Source organism: Camponotus floridanus, unplaced genomic scaffold (assembly GCF_003227725.1).
Source record: "Camponotus floridanus strain SB8 unplaced genomic scaffold, Cflo_v7.5 scaffold74, whole genome shotgun sequence".
Classification (NCBI taxonomy): Eukaryota; Metazoa; Arthropoda; class Insecta; order Hymenoptera; family Formicidae; genus Camponotus; species Camponotus floridanus.
The window spans coordinates 173749-194693 of NW_020229843.1; the positions used below are offsets into that span (position 1 = coordinate 173749).

The window sequence follows — 20945 nt, forward strand, 5'->3', positions numbered from 1 at the left end:
CGATTATAATACTGAATATTTATTTATGTTTATTATATTTCATATTTTTCATAAATATATGCATATATATATATATATATATATATATATATATATATTTATTTATTTATACACATAAAACACATGGAATGTAATATGGTACAGATTAAAGGAATGAAAATTTGAGTGTATAATAATGAGCAACAAATTTACATATAAAAAATTTGGATTAAATTTTACTTTATAATATATTGTTAGAATCATTTAAAATATTGAAAAAAAAACATAATATATTTTCTTCGTTGATATAAAATATATACAATTATTTCTGTTTTCTAACAAAAGATTTCTGGTTTTCCAAAAAAAATTTAATTAATATTATCGCAAAAATAATACCCCGAATGTAAATAGCAATTATATGTATAATACTTTCATGTAATATAATTTTTATATAATTTTTATCACAATTTTATACATTCCTTCTCTCGAGTTTACATATTTCTTTTAACATCAATACAAGAGAAAAATGTTTTTAAATATTAATATAGAAGAAAAATTATGTCATGCATTCGACCTGCATTCACGTGTTGTCGTTTTCCACGTGAACACGATAATCCGGGCACGTGACGCACTTGAGTGAACCAATTAGAGGCTTCAATCAACCTATGTTGCTGGTTAAATTGGATTAAAGCAATGTCAAAGCGTCGCTTTTAAGGTCACAAATCCATGTGTCGCGATGCCATTCGTTATCGGGACGTTTGTCGCGAAAGATGGATTTTACACACATAAGATTACATCAAATACTTTTCTCGATTTTGAAACCTCTTGTATCGGAATCGGCGATTGATCATAACGTTATTGTAGATGAGGAGGAAGAAAGCGTGTAACCGAAATACTTTTTTACATGAAAATTAAATATATAAAAATTAAAAATTGTGTGTGCGTATCTTTCGTAGTACCATATAAATTTTAAAATAAAGTCCGACTTTAAATGTGTAATAACGATTACTGCAGCTTCTTTCTGCAAGTGAATAAAAACTGATGTTATATAGGATTTGAATAAAAAAAGTGATTAAATATTAAGATTTGTGGCTGTGAAAGTAAAAGTTTGATGTTAAATCAAAATAAATGTTAAATATGGAAGAGTACAATTGATACGTACAATTTGATAATAATTTCTATTAATTATACAAATTTAATCGATCGTACGAAAGAAAAGATTTCAAAAATGGAGTATGTTTATAATCTTATAACGCCACTCGATGGATCATTACTTCATATGTCAAACGTCTTGGATAATTTTGAACATATAAAGTATGGAAAATTACTGCAAACTGAACTTCACGTAAGCCTTTGAAAACTATTAGAAACGTGACAAAATTATCACAAATAAGTTAAGTTATAAAAAAATGTAAAATTAATTTATATCTGTTAATATTACTTCATTTCATAGCATGATGAACAGGAAAATGACGTGCCGGTTGATAACACGGCAGACGATCATGATACATATTACTATGCTAATTGCGACTCTTCGGTGTGGATGAGAAGCTGCCAAGAGGAAGTGATCGAGCCCCTTCGATCGACCGAAATCACTGGCAGCATCCCCGAGTGGTTGACAGGCACCCTGATGCGGAATGGTCCGGGTAATCTGAAAGTGGGCGAATACCATTATCAGCATCTGTTCGACAGTTCAGCCCTATTGCATAAGTACGCTTTATCTTAAAGTATAACTTAAGTATAGTAAAAACTTTGAATGGATGACGACATTAATTGATATACGAAAAAATTTCACAGATTTCATATCGCGAACGGAAATGTCACCTATCAACGACGGTTCGTCCAAACCGAAGTATATAAAAGAAATATGGCTGCACAGAGAATAGTTTTTACTGAGTTCGGTACTTGCGCGACGCCGGATCCTTGTCACAGTATTTTTCGAAGGTAAAAGAGAAAAAGAAAAAGAAAGAAAAAAGTAAAGCTAGCTTCTGATTAAAACAAATATCAGACAATTAATCTGTAGAGAAAACTATTTTTTAATTTCTCGCAGTGCTTTACATAAATTATGTATCTTCCTTTCTAATAGGATTATAAAATTTTTATTATAAAATTTTATTATAAAATTTTTCTTTTAAAATATCTTCTCTCTTCTCTTTGATTTTTCAGAGTAGCCGCTGTATTCAAATCAGATGATGAGATATCGGACAATTCCATGATTTCGGTATATCCCTTCGGTGATGAATATTACACGTTCGCGGAAGCAGCACCAGTGATGCACAGAATTGATCCAAAGACTTTAGAAACAATGGACAGGGTAAAAACACTCAAATGTTTATACTAATTTTATAAATTAATTTTATTATTGTTAGTAGAATATTACTTATTTGCTAATAAATAAAATAAAATAAATTAAAGTTTAATAAAAAGTAGTTTAACAAAAATAAATTTTTTTTCATAAGAATTACTTTTTGTTTGTTCACAGGTAAACATATCGAAATATGTTAATATTGTAAATCATACTTCACATCCTCATATTATGGCTGATGGTAGAGTTTATAATGTAGGAATGAATATAACTCCATTTGGACCTCGATACAATGTCGTATGCTTCTATCCTAATCGCATCAGTACTGGTAAAATACTTTTTTGTATGAACAAGTGTACGTCATACTCTTTCTGGACGAAATAGATTTGTAGAGTCAATTGCAATCGAAATTAGTAATCGCGAAAAATTAATTTCTTATTGGGGAGAGAATTTTATACATTTAATTGCTTTTCTGTAATTCTCTCTCTCCCTTAGAAAAAGAAACAGAGTGAAGAGAAATATTATTGTTGAGTCAAATATTTAAATCTTATAATTTGAACAATTTTCTAGACGATTCCGGAGAGGAGAGAGAATTGTCCATGTTCGATCAAGCAACAATCGTGGCTAGTGTACCAAGCAGATGGTTATTGAATCCATCGTACATGCACACTTTTGGCATCACCGACAACTACTTCATCATTGTGGAACAACCACTGGCTATCTCCTTTATCAGAATGATGTTCACTCATTTAAAAAAAGAACCGATAATAAATAGTTTCAAATGGCACGAGAATGAAAGCGTATGTTTTCATATTGGTAAAAAATTGTAATTAATTATATTATTAACAAAAGAAGATTTAAATATATTTAATTTTGATTATTAGACGCTTATTTATATTATCTCGAGAAAAACGGGTCAACTAGTGAGAACTTTCGTCGCAGAGACATTTTTTTATCTTCACATAATCAATCAGTTCGAAACCCGCGATGGGGAATACATTGTGCTCGACATATGCTGTTATCGGGATCCGAAGATGTTGGAGTATATGTATATTGATGCAATGAAGGTAGGCATTTACATATTTTCTGTCGGGAAAGCGTTTTTCACGTGACACTAATAAATTTAATTTTCAAATCACTCTCTTCTACCAATGAATTAGAACATGCACGGAGACGCCGATTTCGGCAGATTGTTTCGCGCCAGACCGCTGCGTTTCATACTTCCGATGAGAGAAGTGCATTCTGACACAACATCGGACTACAATCTCATTACAATTAAAACGGTGTATCAGAATTTACAGTTATTCCAGGATATAAGTAGTATCGATCATAACACAAACCTCGAGATCGTTGATGATGCAGACAACATCGAGAATAGTAACAAATCCAGATACTGGCGAGATGAGCACAGAAGTGCTCTACGAAAGAAGCCAGTTGCTCACCTTCTTCTCGATGGCAAGATCTTTGTAAAGCCGGAACTTCTTTGTGACGTAGGTTGCGAAACTCCGCGAATTAATGCGGATTTTTATCTTGGTAAAGAGTACCGGTACTTTTACGCGATCTCCTGTGACATGGACATGGACAATCCTGGAACGGTTAGTATATTCCTCGAATTTCTAAAGTATACTATGTTTTAATTTCTTTTATAATTAAAGCACGACGAGAGAGATGTGCGAACTACTTTCATTTGCTATAAAAATTAATTTGATTTGTAGCTAATAAAGGTCGATACTTTCCAAAAGACCAAGAGAATGTGGCAGGAAAAGGGTGTTTATCCAAGCGAACCAATTTTCGTGCCGAATCCAAACGGAAAGGTATTATTTATGAGCTTTCTTTACAGAAAAAATAATTCCATTATTTTATTCTCTCTTGCTTTCTCTATTTAGAACGAGGATGACGGTGTGGTTGTAAGCTCTATGGTATGGGCGGAAAAAGAGACTCGCGTCGGTCTGTTAATCTTGGATGCTGTGACATTTACGGAAATCGCGAGAGTTACTTTCGATACACCTGGACCAGTGCCTAAATGTTTGCACGGTTGGTTCAGTCTAGATAAGTAATCGAATATAAAAAAAATCATTCGATTAGACACATAGAATGTTGTTTAATTAAAAGACTCCGGAAATAATCAAATTTTCTATCATTATTAAAGTATTGAAAGTCGTGGCAAATTGTTTTTATTTGTAAATGTGATTATCTTTTCGAGAATAAGATAAAATGGGTATCAAATATATAATGTATGTGAAGAATATAATAAGAATAATAATATGTAAGTGATATGAAAATTATTATGTATCGTAAATCAAGAGACACGGTAGTGTCTTGTGCTAAGTCCCGCGTAAACAACAAGACACTCCCTTACAAAGTTACTTGTATCTCCTTGAATAATCTCCTTGAAGACTCTTGATCTCTATCTTTCCTTCTAATGAATCGAATTTAAATTGTTAATTGAAGTGATTTGCCTTCTATATTTGTATAATTTTCCCATTACTTCATATTAAAAATTAAAAATAGTTTTCTTCTCACGTCTTCTTGATAATAATTATTAATTCTGTATAATTATTAGCTCTATAACCGAATAAGAAATATGATTCAATAATTTTAATTCTAGATAAAAAAAATCTAATAAGTTGTATATATGTGTATATATATGTGTGTGTATATAAGGTTGCGTTAATAAAGATTGATCAACAACTTATTAGATTTCATTAGAATTTTATTTTTGATTATATATAAATTATAAACCATATATAATTTTTATATATAATAAGAAATATATAATTTCTCTCTTAAAAATAATTCCCCTTTTCGTTTTTGCCATCTTACATTTTCAATTGTAGATATTTCAATAATTTATACTTTTATTTTTGTTACGATAAATTATGATCTTCGAATTCGACAACTTATTATCGTAACAACACAACTGAAAAAAGTAATCGTCTCGATGAAAAACAAATATTGATTTCTGTTCAAGAATCACTTCATGAATTTAATTTTGACATGCTGGTGGGGTGACCGACAATATAAAGCCATTCAAGCGTGAAAGATGCGTATAGTTGCATAGCTACTCTTATAAAATAGGTATCCAGTCCAGATCAAAAGTGAAGTAATTTAAAAATATAACAGTTTGTATTTTATTGCAAATTGTTCGGATTATTCGTGTTTTCATAATTTCCAGATTAATCACAATGCAAATTATTTTGCGTTGCGATTAATCTGGAAATTATGAAAACTAACCGTTTGAGTGCTACGGATTTTTGTAGAAACTCGATCAAAAAATGCCAAGCGATAAGTACATTATTTAGTTTATTATATCGTTATAATAATGCTTGTTTATAATAAATGCTGGTTTATAATTGTTTTTAAAAAATGTACATCTGAAAAGTGTTATATTACTTCAATTTCGTCTTAATTTGCCTACGATCAAACGATAAAGACACTCATCGACAAAAACTGAGCATGCAGTTACTGTGAATTTGCAGATTGATGCACTGGCATTTTTAAGCACTGGACAGAAGAAGCGCGATCGCGTCGCTTAGCATTCAAAGCTTGAGTCTCAAACTCAAAGCAATTCGGAATTCGAATACAATAACAATCTGAAAATTGATCTGAAAATCCCAATTTAATTTTAGTTAGTATTCTTATAAATCTTTTATTCGATTATAATGTTCCACGTAAAAATTGAAAACGATTTTCTCAGGTAGATTCTTCGAGGAAATTAACATCAGTTTTGTGAGTATCGTGAAAAATTCATACCTTAAGATATATCTTAATGCAAATGGGATTTATTGCACTTGATCGAATGCGAATGTAAAAGACAAAGTTAAATTCGGATCACAAAATTGTTTTTGTTAAAAGCAGTAATCTTGAATCAGCGCGTTTGTAGAAAATTTCATCCCCATAACATACGATATATTCGCTCGTGATGATAAACGCGATTTTTCAGTTAATTATTTTTAAAAACTGTCTATCCGAATTTTTCAAAAATTAATGAAAGATGTTAATGAATGCGTTAGCGATCGCATTATGTCTGATGTTACATTAAATATCACAGACGACAAATATGTTTTTGTCAAAACAGAGAAACTTTTTATATAACCCAGATAAATATCGCGATAAACAATGAGAGAGTTTGATATATTCGTCAATTTTAATTCAACTAGTATCTATTAATATTCAAAATTATAAATAAAAAATATTAGCATTATCTCCTTCACATAGCATACATATCCAAAAGACGTCCAGAAGATATCCCGAAGACATCGTTGGGCGATTGGACATTTTTAGAATGTCCTCTAGATGTTGTTAAAACAGATTACGTTGTACAATCTAATATTATGTAATATTAAGCATATATTGTGAAGCATAAAAAGCATAACAAAATTTACAAACATATTAATTATTCGCATCTTTGTCTCAGACAACAAATCGACATGGAACGTGTCTCTTACCGGAGAAGAAATTTTTAGAAAGAAATTCGCTCCTAACTGATCTCTACGAGATCACGCACATTCGCACGGTTTACAATATATTTATGATGACTTTTATACTACTTTTTCTCGACACCGCTGTACATGATATCATAGAATCTGGAACGTAAGCAAAATTATTAATTTCGATGTCTAGTAGTATGTAAAATTAATGATCCATAAAATCCGTATTTAAAATAATAAATTTTTGCCTTATATATTTTGCATTTTCTAACAATATTAAACTTTTTATATGTGTATTATGATGCTGTTTAAAAACTTGGTGTGAATTTAACTTAATGATCGGATAAATTCAAAATCGGTTCGTTTACTTTTAACAAAAATTTAAAAAATTAAAGAAAGGAATTATTGTTTATCAAAAATTTTCAACACACAGTACATATCATTTAATTAAATTAATAAATAAAATTTTATCAAATTTTAAAATATTTTTTTTTATTTAATTTTCTAGAATAAAAGAAAAAATGAAAAAATAGAAGTGTATTTAATTATGATTAAAATACCTATAGAACATTAAAATTGATTGAAAAGAATTTTATTCTTTATTTTCCATTATAAAAAATTTACTTGTTAATTGTTTGCAATTTAATTAAGACCGAGATATTAATTCTAAATTTTATCTAAAAAATATAAAAATTTGTCTTGCGATAAGTTCTATAAATATATGATTACGTTAAATATATAACTTTATACATTTTTGACAAAGAATTACGGTTAATCTGAAAAACAAAGTTATCACTTTAAATAAATGACACAACAAAGGCAAAATCATTACTATCATCTAAAAGACTATTGGCATATTAATTAAGATATTTAAAGTTTATTACAAAATTGCATAAAATTTCTTATTTATATTTATTTTATTACTAATTTATATTTATTTAGGTTGGTCCTCGGAACCGTCACGATACGTAATGGTTTCGCGAAATTACCGACTTGTTTGTACATTTGGTCGCTCATGCTAATCTCGACATTCGGTGTTTACGTTGCATTCAATTTCTAGTCTTCTCAACGATTACGGTATTCGTCAAAATGTAATGATTTCTTTAATTTGCTTTCTGTTGTTATGTTCGAATAAAATTAGAAAAACTTTCAAGAACAAAATAATTTAGAAAGAATTAATCGATATAAAAATTAGATATACAAATTGCTTATTTCTGTAGAAAGTAATAAAATTATTGAACGGTTGTTTTACTCTGTAACGTAATATTAATAACAGTATAGCATAAAAGTGTAATATAATTAATACAATCCAATATAACCATAAAAATTATCAAATCATTTCGATTAAAATAATATTTATAATTCCATTCTTACAGCTCTGGCCCGGAAACTATGGGATTACAGTTGGCTGACAATCTTCATAATTTATCAAGTTCTTCTTATAATTATTCCAAACAGAGCGATGATTAGAGAGAATTTAGGCTGCTATAGCTTGCAATATCATCATAATTATGGAACAAGTATATAAAATTTTAATTCTATTCAAAGTTTTTTCGATATAACATATTTTTGACACTAAAAAGACTCTATAATAATATTAGAGAAATAATACTAATATATAATAATATTATAAAAATTGAATTTCTTATGCATAATATTAAAAATTAAAATATGTAAATAAATGTAACAATGATTTTTTTCACATAAAAACGGATATTTCTTTTTTCAGTTACGTATGATAATGAAGAATCACGCTTTCGTTAGAAGTGTGACACCTAGATTTCACTCATATAAACCCCATAATGATGTTTTACCACCGAACGTACCCCGATTTTCCCATTATTTGTATTTCCTGTTCGCGCCGACTCTTATATACCGCGATGAATATCCGAGGTAAGGAATCTGTTAGCATTTTCGAAAAAAAAACGAAATGTATTGGAGATTTCTTTAAGAAATCCTTTTAATAATCTAAATTATTAATTCTGAAACTAAATTTTTCGTGTACACTTAATAATATTGCTTTTGATAGAGTTGTATATTAATATAAAATAAAAAACTTTCGAAGCATTTTAAAATATATTTAAAAAAGTATTTAGAAAAAAATTCTTAATCTTTTCCAATAATTTTTGAACTTTTAGATCAATTACAATAAACGGTATCTCGATAATATATTACTATTTCGGCAATATTAATTGAAAAATTCAAGAATGCACGTTTTATTTATCAGGACGAAAAAAATCAGATGGATGTTTGTGTGTCAACATTTCGCCGAGGTCGTTCTAGTGATATTTTATTACACCTTCATTCTGGAGCGCTTAGTGGCGCCTGTCTTTCGAACCTTCGACACATGGCCTCTGGAATCGACGTGGTTCATCAAGATTATTATCGAAGCGAGTTTTCCCGGGTTCCTTTCCTTCAGCTCAAACTATCTTCTGCTGCATGCGTGGATGAACGCCTGGGCCGAGATGCTGCGATTCGCCGACCGATTGTTTTATAAGGCAAATCTCAATCATACGATCGTCAAATTATCTCTAATGAAAATGTCTTGCGAGGTAGAAAAATTGTATAAACTATTCATCGGTTGCAGGATTGGTGGAATTCCACATCCTTTCCTATGTGGAATCGTACGTGGAACGTGGTAGTACACGACTGGCTCTACACGTATCTCTACAAGGACATGTATGAGATCGTGGTACCACGCAACAAGCCGTTGGCAATCTTCACTGTGTTTCTCGTATCTGCAGTTTGTCACGAATATATAGCCATGTTTGCTTTACGTTTCTTTTATCCGGTGATGTTGATCCTATTCAGCGGCCTCAACTTTGTTCTGGTGCTTAGCAACATAAGCTTCAACAACATTACCATGTTCATGATCTGCTGCCTCAGCAATGGCATCATAACGAGCACTTACGCGGTATATTATACCAATTATAACTGTTTGTCCTATTCCAACTATTATACCGACTTGCTTCTACCGCAAAGTTGGAACTGTCAGCGTGAATGAGATTAAAAAAAAAATAAAGAAATGAAAACGAACAAAATTGAGAAAGTCAATAATAATGCACACATTTCATCGAATAAAATGATACTTCATTTTTCTCATTTGAGTGAGAAGTTCAAGTGTGGCGATAATCGATAATACGCAAACATGGAAAATCTCAATTAAAGAAATTTTACCAGACACATTAAAGTCGCATATTTCTCTATAGCTATTTTACTTATTTTATTCTTTTTCAATATTTATAAATGCAAAAATACAAAAAAACTGTATATGACAACATTTTTCGAAAATATATTTTAGTTAATGCACTATGCTTCCTATTACTGATTTTATGTGGTTTTCTAAGTTCAAAGTGCCTCCCAATGATATTAATCGATGAATATGTACGTTATATATAGAGTCGATTTGCAAGTACTTTATAGTACCTACAAAAATGTGAATAATTTCTGTTACTTAAATTCCATACTTGGTTTTTGGCAAAGAATTTGGATGTCCTGGTGCGGCGGGATGATTGCGATTAAAGAGGCCGAAAGCCCTCCTTGCAATCACCGCGTGTGTGTGTTTGTACATATACATTTGTGATATTTTTTTATTGTATTAAATTGTATGTTTTTCTGTGTTCTTTGCTGCTATTTTCTATGTTTCTTGTTTCGAGAGCCATTTTTAATTTCAAATTTGTGTTTAGATAGTAAAAATACGTGAGAATTGGATATTCTTACCCATTATTTTATATAGGTACGTTTTCAAAGGTTTATTGATTTTTCTTTTTTCAATTTGCGAGTCCGACTGCCATTTTTAAGTTTCATATTCGTATTCAGGAGGTAAAAATACATAGGAATTGGATATTCTTACCCATTATTTCATATAAAGGTGAGTTTTCCGAAGGTTTACCCATATATTATATACAAAATGTTATATAATTCTAGTATTAGGATTATATATTTTTTCTTTTTCAAGATGAAGCGAAGTTCACTTATATTTATATTTAACCTTAACTTATATTAATATCCCTAGTTAAGAGTGAATTTTGCTCTTCTCTCGATAAATGTATTCATTAATATATGTATTCATCAATTCATTAAGTTCATTAACTTATGAAACTTCTTTTATTCATAACTTTTAAATAAACAACGATCGCCGACGAACCTTTTGAATATTATTTGTTAGACATCACCTTGATAATATATATCATGATTAAGATTATCCAAGGTGACTCCCTTAAGCTATATAAATTCATCTCCAGAGTTCTCTCTTATCACGAATATCAAAGCCTCCCTCGTCTTAAACGATAGCTAATACTCCATCCATTTATTCAGATGATTCAACGGATAGAGCTGTTTGTTACTCATAAGCAGTAATTAGTTCAATTAATATTTTACACCTAAGTGTTAAGTTAAAATTAAAATTCGGGTTTTTCTTGCCACCTGCCTGTTCTTGCCACTTGCTAATATAAATTAATATCTGCATTTTTATTGATAATACATGGTCTATTGTACATTATTTAGTTTATTATTTTGTTATAGCAATACTTGCTTATAATATTAAAAAGATATACACCTGCAGAGTGTTACATTACTTCAATTTCCTCTTAATTTGTTTACGATCAAACGGCAAAGATACGCATTGACAAAAACCGAGCGTGCACAGTTACTGTAAATTTACATTGATGATTTGGCACAAAACAGCAGTGAACAGAAGAAGCGCAATTCTTATAAGTATTTTGTTCAATTATAGTATTACGTAAAAATTGAAAACAATTTTTTCAAGTAGATTATTCGATGAAATAAACATCAGTCTTGTGAGTCGAGTGAGTCGCAAAAAATTTGCATCTTAAGATATATCTTAATGCAAATTGGTTCTATTACACTTGATTGAATGCGAATAAAAGTGACAAAGTTAAATTTGAATCGCAAAATTGTCTTTGTTAAAAGTAATAATCTTGAATCAATGCGTTTATAGAAAAATTTGATCCTCATAATATACGATATATTCGCTCGTGTATGATAAGCGCGCTTTTCCGGTCAATTATTTTTCTAAAAATTGTCTATCCGAATTTTTCAAAAGTTAAAAATAGATGTTTATGATTGCGTTAGCGATCGCATCATGTCTGGTATTATATTCAATATCACAGACGACAAAAAAAAAATGTCTTTGTCAAAACAAAGAAACTTCTCATATAATTTAGATAAATATCGCCATAAACGATGAGAAATTGATTTATTCGTTAAATTTAATTCAACTAGTATCTATTAATATCCGAAATTATAAATAAAAAATATTAGCATTGCTTTTCGCTCATAACATGCATATCCAAAAGATATCCGGAAGATATCCCAGACATCGTTGCACAATTGAATATTTTTAGAATGTCATGTAAATGTTTTTTAAACAGATTGCATTGTGCAATCTAATATTATGTAACATTAAGCGCATATTGTGATAAAAACACAACAAAAAAAGCATAAAATTTCCAAACACATTAATTATTTGTCTCATCTTTGTCTCATTGTCAGACAACAAGTCAACATGGAAGGTTACCGGAGAAGAAATGTTTAGAGAGAAATTCGCTGCTAACTGATCTCTACAAGATCACGCACATTCGCATTACAAATTTCGATTTACAATATATTTATGGTGACTTTTATACTGCTTCTTCTCGACACCGCTGTGCATGACATCAAAGAGTCTGGAACGAAGCAAAATTATTAATTTCGATGTCTAGGACGAAAAAATAAATGTTTCGTAAAATCTATATTTAAAATAATAAATTTATGCCTTATATTTTGCATTTTCTAATATTAACAATATTAAACTTTTTATATGTGTATTATGATGCTGTTTAAAAACTTGGTGTGAATTTAACTTAATGGTCGGATAAATTCAGAATCGGTTCGTTTACTTTTAACGAAAATTTAAAAAATTAAAGAAAGGAATTATTGTTTATCAAAAATTTTCAACACACACAGTATACATATTATTTAACTAAATTGACAAATAAAATCTTATCAAATTTTAAAACATTTTTTAAATTTAATTTTTGAGAAAGAAAGAGAAAATAAAGAAATAATATTGAATTTAATTATGATTAAAATATCTATAAAAAATTAAATTTAATAAAAAGAATTTTATTTTTTATTTTCCACTATAAAATTTAATTTTCTTTTTAATTGCTTGCAATTTAATTAAGACGAGATATTCATTCTAAGTTTATCTAAAAAAATGTAAATATTTGACTCGCGATAAGTTTTATAAATATATGATTACGTTAATATATAATTTTATACATTTTTAACAAAGAGATTATGGCTTATCTGAAAAACAAAGTTATCGCTTTAAATAAACAACACTAAAACAAAACCATTATCATCATCTAAAAGACTATTCGCGTACGTGTTAAGACGATAATTAAGATATTTCTAGTTTATTACAAAATTGCATAAAATTTCTTATTTATATTTATTTTATTACTAATTTATATTTATTTAATTATGTTGGTCCTCGGAACCGTCACGATACGTAATGGTTTCGCGAAATTACCGACTTGTCTGCACATTTGGTCGCTCATGCTAATTTCGACATTCGGTGTCTACGTTGCTTTCAATTTCTGGTCTTCCCAACGACTACGGTATTCGCCAAAATGTAATGACTTCTTTAATCTGTTTTTCGTTATTATGGTCGAATAAAATTAGAAAAACTTGCTTCAAAGAACAAAATAATTTTGAAAGAATTAATCGAGAAAGAAATTAGATATACAAATTGCTTATTTATGTAGAAAGTAATACAATTATTGACCGGTTGTTTTATCCTGTAATGTAATATTAATCCCTAAAGAAATTACTCTTTTAAAAAAAAGGTAAAAAAGGTGCTAAGTCCGCGTAAAAAACAATATATGTATTTGCAAAATAATGTATTATTAACTGTAAAAAACTACTGTATTGTATATCCTACAAAAATAATGATATTAAAAAAATTGCGCTAAGTGAAAATAAAAACTTATAAAAATACTTTAACCAAAAAAAGTTATACAAAATAGTTGTTTTAATTTTCTACATTATATCCTAGAAAAATAATGATATCCAAAAATTACGCTAATTGAAAATAAAAACTTAAAATATTTTAACTAAGAAAAATTGTACAAAATAATTATTTTAATTTCCTACAAATAATATTAAAAAGTTGCGCCAACTGAATAAAAATTTTCATTATAAAATATACATATTTCTTTTTTATTTTCAATATTAAAAGAAAAATGATATTAAATGAATTGTAATATATCTATTATAAAAAATCGTTGAAAATATGAACAATCATATACATTGCAATAATCATATGCATATATCCTGAAAAGTTTAATTAAAAAAAAAAAAGAAAATGATAATACAAAATACAAAATTAAAAATTAATAAAAAAAATTAAAAATTAGAAATTAATAAAAAAATAAAAATTTATATAAAAATTAAAAATTAATACATATAAAAAAATTTTAGTTAAAAAACTTAGCGCTGCTACTTTCATTAGCACATTGTTCAGCGTAGCAGCGCTAAGTTTTTTAACTTAAATTTTTTAAAAGAAATAAACATTTCTTAGCTCGAAGTGATGATAATTGAGAAATAATCTATTAAGTTATCACAAGAGAGAAGCGCTTCGTCATTAAGGTCATTACATATTTTTCTTTAAATGTTTCGACATTCATGACTAATGGAATGCGGGCAATCTGTCTCGAGTATCGATGAGAATCGGTTCGACCGACAAATTGTCGATCATTTTTTTATCTGAAAATAATAACGGGCGTGACACTATCACTGTTGTAGTTCGTGAAACGTTATTTTATATTTATGTAGAACGAGATAAACTCAATCTGTTGAAAAAAACCTCGGAGAACACGTTGCAAGCTAATCTCTTCTCCGTTGCAGAGCAAAAATAAAAGAGAAAAAACATAAAGTATGTATGTACCTGTACAAAATTAGCCCCGTACTTTTTGAATTTCGTGTTTTCATAAATTGTGCTGCACTGTGTGCTACGTTTGTGCTAATTGTGATAATTTGTGCCGCAAATCGCAGCACAATAATTTGAACTATATTCGAGAAAATTAAAAAAATAAAATTTAATAAAAATAAATTTAAAATATTTAATAAAATAAAAATAAAATTTTTAGCCCCGTACTTTGTCCCAATCGAGTTCAATTTTTTTTAACAAATTGACATAAGTTTGTGCCGTAATGTGCCGTTAAGCAAACTTTGTTACCTTATTCCGTATAACTAAAAAAATTCATAACTTTAAAAACAATGATACTACATAAAGCATTTTGTATAGCATTAATTGAATTTATGATTCTGTTATATTGTCTTCATAATTAGAGAGGATAAACTGATAATAATTATAAAACTAATTTGATGAAATTTTAAAATTTGAAAACTTGATGAACATTTAAAATTTAAAAATTAATATGATTTAATTTTTTCATTCCTCTTTTTTTAGTAAATATTTAATTAAACTAATCAAATATAAGAAAAACATAAATGAAGATTATTATGTTCGTTTCTAATATATTTTAAATAATTTTATCAAAATTAAATTATAAATTCTTGACATATAAATTTATTACACTCAATATTATACACACACACATATACACAATCTCATTCTTTTAATATACATCCGCATATAAATGTATGAAATATAAAATGTGTGAGACAAAATACATATGTGTATACGTTTATGTATCCACATATATGTTATATTGTATTTGTTATGTTGTATTATATTTATATGCGGATGAATGTTAAGAGAAGAGATTGTGTGTGTGCAACAATGAGTAGTTAATGAGTATTATAATATATGCAATAAATTTATATGTCAAGAATTTATAATTTAATTTGATAAAATTATTTAAAATATATAAGAAACGACTATACTCGGTATTCAAGTATTTTTTTTATATTTCACATTTCATAAACATACACACACGCACACACACACACACACATATATATATTTATTTATTTAGTTATTTATTTATTTATTTATACACATAAAACACAATGTGGAATATAATATAGATACAATTTAAAACAAGGAAATTTTGAGTGCATAATCAGTGCAATAAATTTATATATAACAAATTTGCATTAAATTTTACGCTATAATATATTGTTAGAGTCATTTAAAATATTGAAAAAAAACGTAATGTATTTTCTTTGTTGATGTAAAATATATATAATTATTTCTGTTTTTTAACAAAAGATTTCTGATTTTCTGAAAAAAGAGAAATTAATATTATCGTAAAATAATATCCCGAGTGTAAATAACTATTACGTAATATAATTTTTATATCATTTTTGCATAATTTTTATATTCTTTCTTCATATATATATATATATATATATATATATATTCTTATTTATATTATATATATTCTTCTTTCGAGTTTACATATTTTTTTAATATCAATACAAAAGAAAAATTTCTTTTAATATTAATACAGTTGAAAAATTACGTCATGCATTTGACCTGCATTCACATGTTCATAGTTTTCTACGTGAATACAATCCGAACAAGTAACGCACTTGAACGAGCCAATTAGTAGCTTCAATCATTCTATATTGCTAATTAAATTGCTGATTAAAGCAATGTCAAAGCGATAGCATTGTTTTCAAAGTCAAATCCGTGCGTCATTTGTTATCAGAACGAAATTATGTGTGTGTATTACATGAAAATTAAATATATAAAATTCTGAAAATAAAAGTTGAATTGAAATAAATATTAAGTTAAATAGAAGATATAGAAAATATAAAATTGTATAATTAATACAATTTTAATTAGTACAATTTGATAATAACTTTTATTAAATACACAAATTTAATCTGTTGTACGAAAGAAGAGATTTCGAAAATGGAGTGTGTTAATAATCTTATAACACGACTCAATGGATCATCTCGAACATCAAACGTGATGGATAATTTTGAGCATACAAAATGTGGAAAATTACTGCAAACTAAATTTCACGTAAGTCTTTGAAAACTATTAGATATATAACAAAATTATTAGAAACAAGTAAACTTATAAAACAATAATGTAAAATTAATTTGTGCCTGTTAATATTACTTCATTTCATAGCATAATGAACAGAAAAATGACGTGCCGGTTGATGACACAGGCAATCATGACACATATTACTATGCCAATTGCAACTCTTCGCTGTGGACGAGGAACTGCCAAGAGGAGGTGATCGAACCCTTTCAATCGAGCGAAATCACTGGCAGTATCCCCGAGTGGTTGACGGGCACCCTGTTGCGGAATGGTCCGGGTAATCTGAAAGTGGGCGAATATCATTATCAGCATCTGTTCGACAGTTCAGCCCTATTGCATAAGTACACTTTATCTTAAAGTATAACATAGTAAGGACTTTGGATGGATGGCGACATTAATTGATACACGAATAAATTTCACAGATTTCATATCGCGAACGGAAATGTCACCTATCAACGACGGTTCATCCAAACTGAAGTATATAAAAGAAATATGGCCGCACAGAGAATAGTTTTTACCGAGTTCGGTACTTGCACGACTCCGGATCCTTGTCAAAGTATTTTTCAAAGGTAAAAGAGAAAAAGAAAAAAAAGAAAAAAAGTAAAATTAATTCTGATTAACACATAGATATCAGACAATTAATCTGTACAAAATTATTTTTTGATTTCTCGTAGTGCTTTATATAAATTATATAAATTTTATATAAATTATGTATTTTTTTCTCTTATTATAAAATTTTTCTTTTAAAGTATCTTCTTTCTTCTCTGATTTTTCAGGATAGCCACTGTATTCAAATCAAATGAGAAGTCGGACAATTCTATGATCTCGGTGTATCCCTTCGGTGATGAATATTACACGTTCACAGAAACACCAGTGATGCACAGAATTGATCCGAAGACTTTAGAAACAACAGGCAAGGTAAAAACATTCAAATTTATATTAATTTCATAAATATAATTTATATTAATTTTATTATTATTAATAGAATATTATTTATTTCTTAATAAAATAAAATAAAATAAATTATAGTTTAATAAAAAATAAATTTTTTTTTCACAAATATTTTTTTGGTAAATGTTTTTTTACGTCACACAGCTCGAAAAATTTTTATTTTCAGATATGTTGTAGAGGACACATTCCTAAGTAATACACCGTTTAAATTTTGTGGCGCTCTCTCTTCGTTCCGTAAAGTAAACATTTACCATTTTTTTTCATTCACAGGTAAACATATCGAAATATATTAATATTGTAAATCATACTGCACATCCTCATATTATGGCCGATGGTAGAGTTTATAATGTAGGACTGAGTGTTACGCCATTTGGACCTCGATACAATGTCGTATGCTTTTATCCTAATCGCGTCAGTACTGGTAAGATATTTTTTTATATAAATAAGTGTAAATTTTTTTATATAATAATATTTATATAATAAATAATATTTTTTTATATAATAATATTTATATAATAAATAAGTATAGTATAAATAAGTGGTGGTCACTCTATTTCTGGACGAAAAAGATATGTAGAATGCACTGCAGTCGAAATCAGTAATCGCAAAAAATTAATTTTTTATTCGGTAGAGAATTTTATAAATTTTAATTGCTTTTCTTAAATTCTTAGAAAAAGAGACAGACTAAAGAGAAATATTATTGTTGAGCCAAATATTTAAATCCTATAATTTGAACAATTCTGTAGATGATTCCGGAGAAAAGAAAGAATTGTCCATGTTCGATCAAGCAACAATCGTTGCCAGTGCACCAAGCAGATGGTTGTTGAATCCATCATACATGCACACTTTTGGCATCACCGACAATTACTTCATCATTGTGGAACAACCGCTGGCTATGTCCTTCATCGGAATGATGACCACTCACTTAAAAAGAGAACCGATGATAAATTGTTTCAAATGGCATGAGAATGAAAACGTATGTTTATTGGTAAAAAAATGTAATTAATTATATTATTAACAAAAAAAGATTTAAATATATTTAACTTTGATTATTAGACGCTTATTCATATTATCTCGAGAAAAACGGGTCAACTAATAAGAACTTTCGTCGCGGAGACATTTTTTTATTTTCACATAATCAATCAGTTCGAGACCCGCGATGGAGAATACGTCGTGCTTGACATATGCTGTTATCGGGATGCAAAGATATTGGAATATATGTATATTGATGCGTTGAAGGTATTTGCATAATTTCTGCCAGAAAAACATTTTTTACGAAACACTAATAAATTTTTAATTTTTAAATCACTCTCTTCTACTAACGAATTATGATATACATAGAATATGCACGGAGACATCGATTTCGCCAGATTGACTCGCGCCAGACCGTTGCGTTTCGTACTTCCGATGAGAGAAGTGCATCCTGACACAACATCGGACTGCAATCTCATTACAATTAAAACGGTGCATCAGAGCTTACAGTTATTTCAGGATGTAATCAGTATCGATCATAAGACAAACCTCGAGATCATTGACGATGCAGACAACATGGAGAATAGTGACAAATCCAGATACTGGCGAGATGAACGCAGTGCTTTACGAAAGAAATCAGTCGCTCACTTTCTCGATGGCAAGATCTTTGTAAAGCCGGAACTTCTTTGCGACGTAGGTTGCGAAATTCCGCGAATTAATACGGATTTTCATCTTGGTAAAGAGTACCGGTACTTTTACGCGATCTCCTCTGACATGGACATAGACAATCCTGGAACGGTTAGTATATTCCTCGAATTTCTAAAGTATACTAAGTTTCACTTCCTTTTATAATTAAAGCACGACGAGAGAGATGTGCGAACTACTTTTATTTGCTATAAAAATTAATTTGACTTGTAGCTAATAAAGGTCGATACTTTCCAAAAGACCAAGAAAATGTGGCAAGAAAAAGGTATTTATCCAAGCGAACCAATTTTCGTGCCTAATCCAAACGGAAAGGTATTATTTATGAGCTTTCTTTGTACGGAAAAAATAAAAATAATTCCATTATTTTATTCTCTCTTGCTTTCTCTATCTAGAACGAGGATGACGGTGTGGTTGTAAGCTCTATGATATGGACGGAACAGGAGAATCGCGTCGGTCTGTTAATCTTGGATGCTGTGACATTTACGGAAATCGCAAGAGTTACTTTCGATACACCTGGACCAGTGCCTAAATGTTTGCACGGTTGGTTCAGTCTGGATAAGTAATCGAATATAAAGAAAATTATCGATTAAACACATAAAATTTTGTTTAATTAAAAGACTTCGGAAATAAGCAAATCTTCTATCATTATTAAAGTAGTGGAAATTGCAACAAATTGTTTTTATTTGTGGTTGTAAATGTAATTATCTTTTCGAAAGTAAGATAAAATGGATATCAAATATAATGTATATGTATATGAAAAAATTATTGCGTCGTAAATTAAAATAAAACGAATTAAGTCTCATCAAATTTATAGTCAAATCTTATCCTAATTATTACTTAACATAATTATTGTACATTTACCGAAAATCACACAGATACATAGAAAAAAAATAAGTGTTACATCAAAACTTATCTACTTAAACCAACGCATCCATTGTTTTGTATATACACAACAATTTATAATCTTCTTAAAAAAATTTAATAATTTTAAATTTCAACAATATTCAACAATATAATTATAATCTTATTTTAATATTATAATTGTCACCTCAAGAATATATAATTATTTAATTCTACTTCAAGAAAATTATAATCTTTGATTTAAAAATGTTATTTTCTATCTAACATTGTTTTTTCCCATTTAAGAAAATTAAATCTTAAATCATAAGAATATATTTTTCGTAATTGAACTATACAAAATGACTTTATTCGAGTAAGCAATTATTCAACAATTATATTTTTCTTTAATTAACGCAATAAAATCTCATTTCAAGAGTTCCATAATGAAATTAAATATATTTTCAAAACAAGAATGTTCTTTTTTTCTGTGTACAATCCGAACAAGTAACACACTTGAACGAGTCAGTTAGAAGCTTTAATCATTCTATGTTGTTAGTTAAGTTACTGAATATAGCAAAGCGATAGCGTTGTTTTTAAAGTCAAATGCATGCGTCAGAATGTCATTTGATATCGCGAACGATAACTTTTCCACACACAGAAGGAAATCAATCAAATATTATCAAATATTCGATTTTAAAGTCGCTCATATCGGAACTGGCGATTAATTATAACG

At 28.6% G+C, this 20945-nt stretch overlaps 2 protein-coding genes and 1 pseudogene across 3 annotated transcripts; all 3 read left to right on the plus strand.

Moving 5' to 3' along the window:
• Window positions 1–736: 736 nt before the first annotated feature.
• LOC105253782 (carotenoid isomerooxygenase) lies at window positions 737–4760 on the plus strand. Its single transcript, XM_025413974.1, has 10 exons — window positions 737–1324; window positions 1433–1689; window positions 1777–1923; window positions 2146–2293; window positions 2462–2612; window positions 2855–3084; window positions 3169–3351; window positions 3445–3879; window positions 4000–4098; window positions 4171–4760. Exons 1-10 carry the CDS (start codon window positions 1208–1210, stop codon window positions 4339–4341), a joined length of 1938 nt encoding a protein of 645 aa, XP_025269759.1. The 5' UTR covers window positions 737–1207; the 3' UTR covers window positions 4342–4760.
• A 1584-nt stretch (window positions 4761–6344) lies between these two features.
• Window positions 6345–9719, plus strand: LOC105253783 (annotated as a pseudogene).
• A 4694-nt stretch (window positions 9720–14413) lies between these two features.
• Window positions 14414–20239, plus strand: LOC105250638 (carotenoid isomerooxygenase). 2 transcript variants are annotated; one of them, XM_025413976.1, is made up of 11 exons: window positions 14414–14656; window positions 16593–16720; window positions 16832–17085; window positions 17167–17313; window positions 17521–17662; window positions 17966–18116; window positions 18442–18671; window positions 18752–18934; window positions 19037–19465; window positions 19586–19684; window positions 19765–20239. In XM_025413976.1, exons 2-11 carry the CDS (start codon window positions 16607–16609, stop codon window positions 19933–19935), a joined length of 1920 nt encoding a protein of 639 aa, XP_025269761.1. In that variant the 5' UTR covers window positions 14414–14656; window positions 16593–16606; the 3' UTR covers window positions 19936–20239. The 2 variants fall into 2 exon arrangements, with proteins under 2 accessions (XP_025269761.1, XP_025269762.1); XM_025413977.1 differs by having other exon boundaries at window positions 19586–19637; window positions 19765–19891.
• The last annotated feature ends 706 nt before the right edge of the window (window positions 20240–20945 follow it).